Source organism: Aulonocara stuartgranti (assembly GCF_965226115.1).
Source record: "Aulonocara stuartgranti genome assembly, chromosome: 6".
In the NCBI taxonomy this organism is placed as follows: Eukaryota; Metazoa; Chordata; class Actinopteri; order Cichliformes; family Cichlidae; genus Aulonocara; species Aulonocara stuartgranti.
The window spans coordinates 32919734-32926917 of NC_138944.1; the positions used below are offsets into that span (position 1 = coordinate 32919734).

Below are 7184 nucleotides of genomic sequence, written 5' to 3' on the forward strand. Positions count from 1 at the left end.
TAACAAATATGTTGTTTATATTTATATATGTATTTTATATCTAAAAAAATAAGCATTTAGTCTGATTTGATGTTTAACAATTAAACAAGTGTTTATGTTTTTATCTGAAGAGCCGGTGCTTAAACGATGCTCGAACAGGTGCTTAAAGAATGGAGAACACATCTCATGTTTAGCTGTTTTTTTGTAAAAATAATCAATGTTAGCCTTTTCTGCAGCTATAGGGCATATATGGTATCACTCTTGGCTGGAAGCAGTGCTTAAACAATGGAAAAAACACAAACTTTGTTCACAGAGAGAGAGAGAGAGAGAGCAGAAAGAGAGAGAGAGAGAGAGAAAGAGAGAGAGCAGAAAGAGAGAGAGCAGAAAGAGAGAGAGAGAGAGAGAGAGAGAGAGAGAGAGAGAGAGCGGGTTTTGAGATGTGAGAGATTTGTGACGTTTAGCGTGTTTGGAGTGTGTAGTCAATCTGTTGTCTTGTGTAGTTAGTGTGTAGTGTTGTGGATAGTTTTGTGTTTTGTGTCAGAACAATGAGGTGACTGCTGTCTCCAGGTAGAATCAGGATGATGCACCTGCTGCTGTCAGACCTGCAGGTATCAGGCTGTGATGTTCTCCTTTATAGAGGACAGAAATTATTTTTTTGGAGTGGCACAAAAAATTTGTGTGGCATCTTATTGCATGCAGAACAGCTGATTGTTCTGTAAATAGTTTGAAATGGTTATTTAAAAAAGGGGTAAAAGGTAAATGGCTGCAAGTAACTTTGTTATTTTCAAAACTTGTGCGTATGATTTTAAAATTGACAATTTATATTTGTATTTAAAGAAATATGAAATGAAATATGATTCATTACACATGTCTGTTACAGTAAAAAATATAAGCTTTTTTACTCGGATTTTATGTTTTTTGTCTGATTTTAGATCAGTTGTGTTAATACAGTATGTCAAAATGTAAACCTGACTGTAAATTCAGACACGTGAGGCTGTGCTGAAAAGGATGATACCAAACAAGGCAAAGTAAAAAGTTTTTAAAGGTAAAATGTGGAGGGAAAATCAAAAGTAGTCAAAAATGGCCAATTACACCCAGGACCCCAGAGGGTTAAACATTTTTTTAAAGTAATGCAACAGTTACTTTTCAAGTAATTAATTACTTTTAGAATATTGTAACTCAGTTACTAACTCTTACTTTTTTGAAGAAGAAACTAGCAAATGGGAGCACGTTTGTGTCATGAATGACGATCTTCTATTGTGTCTTTATTAAGAAATGATATCCTTTTTGTGATTCTATGATTAATCTTGTGTCAGCATGAAAACTTCTCTACCAGACTCAGGATGTCATAAACTGGCCGTAGCGACTCTACTGGATGCACGGCAGTAAGAATCAACACACCCACATATGCCTACAGCTGCATTCGATCCATTATTCTTCCTCTCTCGTTGTCCTCATTATACTAGAGGACAATATATGCATTGTTCTACTGGTCATTGCTTTGCACAACATGGTAAAAAAAAGTACTCACAAATCTCTAGTGCAATGGAGGCCTATGAGCATACTTTCTGTGTATGTATTATTGTAGGGTCTACCTTACAATACGAAGCACCTTGATGCGACTGTTGTTGTGATTTGGCGCTATATAAATACAATTTCATTGAATATAGAGCACCTGCCTCCTCATTGTGCTGCCTGTTGTTGTTGTTGTTGTTGTTGTTGTGGTTGTTATGACCATTGCTTAACCCCACACATCAGTGATCCAAGATCAAAGATGTTTGAAAGCAGTATGGTGTGAAAACATGGCCCTTTGCAACACTTTGGGGTCATTGTTGTCCACAAGGACCACAGGTATTATAAAATCCAATAAAAACCCCATTAATAAATCAAATTACTTAAAACTTATTCCAATCATGCATAGCATAGTAATGAATAACTTCTGTTATTTTCAGACCATTTGATGAATAAAAAACACATTTTTGATAGCAAAAGATTTCTTTAGAGGACAAAAATGACCCAAGGACAACACAAGGGCTAAAGATAAAGTTTATTATTCTACTTGTAATACAAAATGTTTGTTACATGTTCATAAATATGAAGTCTGTCCTATAAATCTCCAATGGATTTATGATGAAGACATTTTTGACTTTACAAGAAATTGAGTTCAACTGTTTGTTTGTTCTTTAATGCAATTTTTAGAACAATTTTGCTGGCATGTTGGGCAAAGCCTGAGATAATGATGACCTTTTAATGTGTCAAAGACACTTTAAGAAACACATTTTAATATATACATATATAGATAAAGAGCTGCTCTTGAGGGTTCCTCTTATCTAGTGTGAGACAGAGCCTGAGAACGATTGTCTCAACATAAAAAGCTGGTAACCATTACAAATGCTTTAGTTTCAGTTCCTATGAGGGTTTGAACGAAGCCTGTCAAGAGTGACCACAGTTTGTTCATACTCATCAGAAAAAGTAAATACAAGAAGTGAATGTAATACCAACATCATGAACAGAACAATTTAAGTCCAGATGTGTTTTTATATTTTATCTTCTTTAAGTTGATGTGTTGTACAGGCTCTAGGTGTCCACAGCCTGGTCATTGAGTTTTATTGATAATCATAAAACAAACTCACTCAGGTGTTGTGTTGTCTCTGAAGTTGACAACAGCGTAGGGGACATGCTCCTGCTCTTGAAATGACTGAACAGTGGAGTAGGGATGTTCTGTTTGGATCTTGGACACGTTGATCTCGCTGTAGTCAAGTTCCTGCTCTGCTGGTTGAGCTGAGATGTCGTCATGCTGGGGTCCAAAATTTACCTGATAAAAAAGAGAAATAACATGTTAATAACATGTTAAAAGGGGCTAACGATGGCTCCCGGGCCTGGCAGATCCCCATGTACTAAATAGAAGCGAAGAAGTTAAAGAATGGAGAACAAGGAGGGAGGGAGGGTGGAGCATGTAAACAAGAATGATCAGCTTGCAGAACTGGGGGAACCTATATAGATGACAGCTGGAACTACGGTGTTTGTAGGGGTAGTCCTGCTCCTGAAATTCCAATACATAATCTCCAATATCTGTTAAAATGAAGCTGCTCTGTCATGCATGAAGGAATAATCTAGATAGATCAAGGGGATGTTCCTCTGTTGTAGAAGAATTATTGCATTTATTTTGTTTACCTGCTCCAAGTTTTCCATTGTTTCACTTGTTGATGATTGGCTAGAAGTTCTCCTTTTTCTGGTTAATGAAATAAGGGAATATGAAAGTGAACAGATGGTGTCAGGTCAGTGTGTGAATGACAGTTTGAAAGAGAACACAGTGATGCTCACCTAACACACCAGCAGACAGTGAGAAGTATTAAACCCAGCAGAGCTGCAGAAACTCCTGCAGCTGCTGGTGTCCATGTTCCTGTGATACTTTGGACAGTGAGAGTCTTTGGAGCAGAGCTGATATCTTTGTTGGTTTTCACAGCACAGGAGTAGTTTCCTGCATCCTCCCTGCTGACTGGGTCTAGGATCAGATGTTTGTTCTGGTTCTCTCTCGGGGTCAGAGGTCGACTGTTCAAGTACCAAATGTAGTTTGTGTTGTCAGTCAGAGGACAGCTGGTACTGCAGGTCAGTGTGACTCTCTGACCCTCTGTCACCACTGCAGAAGGACTCATCTTCACTCTCAGCTCTGAAAAACACTTAAACTTGTCAGTAACTGTAAGAGATATTTTATGTTAAGTGTTTCTTATAAACAGCAGGTTGGTGTTTAGCGTCAATGTTACAAAGTGAGAGAATATTTTTCTTTTACAAATATGAGAACTGTATTAGGTTTAAGAAAAGAAAACTAAATAATTTAGTAAAGATTTTATTGTAAAGGATAACATGAAGAGCTTTAACTCTATGTAGGAGATGACAGATTTAATTGCTCACATAACTTAACATTTGTCTGTCTGTTCTTTCTCTGTTTGGGGACTGATAACCATGCATGGACTGAAACAGAAAAATTAGACTAAAAAAACCTTTCATCACTGACTGAATGAGGAAATAAAATTGCATCAGTTTGTATAAACATCTTGAAACGTCTGATGACTCCATCATGGATCAGGTTGTGTCTCCTTGACCAGTTTGCATAGATGAATGATGGTGCTTCATGCTGTTTGTAACCCAAAATGAGCCCACTGGCAGTAAATGGTCCAAGGGCCACAAATCTTAGTGTACGTGTGACAGCTGTGACATTACTGGAGGACATTTTTAGTTGTAAACCCGAGTGGATGAACCATAATCAATGGATTTATGAACTGGAATTCATGCTGTGTTGGACTGAAACCTGGAAGAGGTTTGGTGATTTTGTGCTGAGTCTCTGCTTCTCCTCATTGATGCTCTCTCTCCTTCAAAGCAACACAAGACTACATTTAAAGTCTAAAGTTGTGGACATTTTCAGTAACAATAAAGCTGAAAACGTGTGTATAAATATTACATCTCTAAAATCGTTCTCACAGATTGTTCTAGTCCTTATGCTAACACATACCTGGGATCTATTTTCACCACTAAAGTAACAAGTGCAAACATAGGTGAGCAGAGCTTCTGTTAATTGCCATTAATAGCTAATAATTGCAGCTAACTCTGGAGTTGCTCGTGGATTTCATCATCAAGCTGAAACGTTGTAGTCATGCAGCTGTAGGCTGTTAGAGCTGGGTGAGTCTCCCCACTACCAGCTTAGATTAGTTTCTGTTAGCTTATTTGAGTAACACACAGGACTAACTGGGATCTAAACAATGAACAGTGAGTCAAACAAGCTGTAATTACCTGTGACAATCAGAGTAACTCCAGGAAAATCAGACTCTATCACTTCTTCATTTTCTGTTGTGATGGTGAACCTGTATTCTGCTGAGTCATCTCTCTTCAGCTTCTTTAATCTGAGGATGTGTTGGTTCTTCATGATGTCATCATACTCCACATGATCTGCATCCTCAGTCAGGTTCCTCCTGATGTCCTCCTCAGCTTCTCTCTTGACTTTATACCAACATTTAGACTGTATCTGCTCGTAGTCAGGATGTGAGTATTTACTGGAGATGTTGACTGAAGATCCTTCCAGAGCACAGATTCTGCTGTGGACATAATTCAAACTCCAGCAGGAATCATCATTAACACCTGAAATATCAATGAAACAGAGAAGAGATATTTTAACTTAATTAGTCAAATCAGTTTATTTCTATCACACATTTAAACACAACAACAAGTAAAAAGCACTTTGAAGTATACTTAGAATAAAAACAACCAAATAATTAACAAAAGCAATAATAAAATAATAACATTAAATATATATAAAAGAAGAAAGAAATACACTGGGCAAAATGACAGACTGAGTTACTCTTGGCTGAGACTGAAAAAGCTGAGCAGAAGTCAGGAGATGAATACTGTTAGTATCATAGATGAGCAGATCTGAAGAGGGAGAGTTTTGGATCTGCAGCTGAGAATTGTGATGTGATCACCAACGTTTTAAAACTGATCCTGAACTTTACAGGAAACCAGTGTGATGATTAGTCTTAATTGCAAGAAGTGGTGGTAATACTTTGTAAGTGGAGAGACAATAAGTTTACTCACAGACGTCAGCAGAGCGCACATCCTCAAGACCTTTTACAGCACAAGACAAACTGTCTGGATGAGAGATGGAAACTAGAATTTGTTTTCCCTCCTGCACTGTAGGCTTTCTGGTCTCATACCACACAAAGGAAATCAGAGGCTCAGTCAGAAAACAGCTGCTGTTACAGGTCAGTCTGATGTGACCTCTGTGTTCAGCAGGAGTCCTCTGGACATGAATTTCTGTTGGGAGATGATGAACACATTTTCCACCAGTTCATCTCTGTCATGTCAAATAAATTAACAAATAAAAATGAAATTTCAAAGTGCAGTTTGTCCAGAACTTCACCTCTGGGATATGTGATGGAGCAGGACTCGTCCACTGATGTCTGCTGAGAAGAACACATTCTCCCTTTAGCATAGGTCACACTGAAGCAGGTCTCTGTGATGGAACCTGAGAAAAACCAACAACTTTCAGTAAATTCATTAGAGTCTGAAGAGTAAAGTGTTTGTGTTTAACATCTCATAACATGATGAGGAGGTGTCCATCATGACTCACCCACAGAGACTTCAGGGGCTCTGAGATGCTCGTAGCCTTTGACAGCACAGGAGTATGTGACTGCTTCCTCACTGCTGAGCAGCTCTTGGTACCAGGGAGACCAGTCCTCATAGAGAAACTCTCTGTTCTTGTACCAGATGTAGGCTGCAGGCTTTTCAGTCAGAGGACAGCTGCTGCTGCACATCAGTGTTACTGTCTGTCCCTCTGTGGCAGGAATCACCTTTACCTGCAGCTCTGAGAGGTCACATGACCAACATGAATACACTGATCATCCATAAACTCATTCATTTGTGATGCATTTGTAAAAAGAACTGTACCTGTAACATGGAGATGAATTCCACTTTGTTGGCACTTTGATCTGTCAGCAGTTTTAATGCAGCAGTAAAAATTTGCATCTCTCTCTGTCAGATTATTGATTGTTAGAGTGAAATTACTCTCTGCTGACATGCTGTACTTTACATGTGTTTCCTCTACTGAGAACTTTATCTTGGAGACAGTATCGTATCCAGTGTACCAGCCATTTCCTGCAGTGGGATGTTGATCTGAGCAGGGCAGATTCACTGATGAACCTTTCAAGGCACAGATGCTGTTTGCTTTTCCCTGAACACCTTTAACACAACATGTGATTAGAAAACATGGTGAACATTTATGCTAACTTTCTTTTCTGTGCTAATCTGTGATGACAGCATGTTACTGTGAAAGATCACAATCTGGTGCTTTGATACACTTGACAGTTCAGAACAGTAAAAGTACAAATCCTGTTAACTGTCAATCTTCTGTTTTCTAAAATCATTTTGTAACTTTCTGCAGGTTTGACACTAAAACTCCTGCCTTCCAGAAACAGCATCACAGTCATCATGAGGAGGAGAAACAAATTATTCCTACCTGAGAGACACAGAATGAAACCCATGAACAAACATCCAGCTTCGGCCAACAACATGGCTGCTGTAGATTTTCTCTTCTAATGAGAAAGTTGATGTATGATGATTATAAAGAGCCGATCACTGCTGCTCTCAGAGTTTGGAAAATATCAGAAACATAAATGTTAAAAATCAACATCTGTCTACCAGGAATCACTGACTTG

At 38.4% G+C, this 7184-nt stretch overlaps 1 protein-coding gene across 1 annotated transcript; it reads right to left on the minus strand.

Moving 5' to 3' along the window:
• Nucleotides 1–2608: 2608 nt before the first annotated feature.
• Nucleotides 2609–7184, minus strand: LOC309709259 (uncharacterized protein; the record flags this gene model as incomplete). The annotated part of the gene is made up of 9 exons (XM_082537813.1): nucleotides 6986–7184; nucleotides 6418–6708; nucleotides 6101–6334; nucleotides 5891–5995; nucleotides 5566–5784; nucleotides 4768–5112; nucleotides 3304–3649; nucleotides 3154–3211; nucleotides 2609–2794 (listed from the first exon to the last, which is right to left on the minus strand). Exons 1-9 carry the CDS (start codon nucleotides 7038–7040, stop codon nucleotides 2609–2611), a joined length of 1839 nt encoding a protein of 612 aa, XP_082393939.1. The 5' UTR covers nucleotides 7041–7184.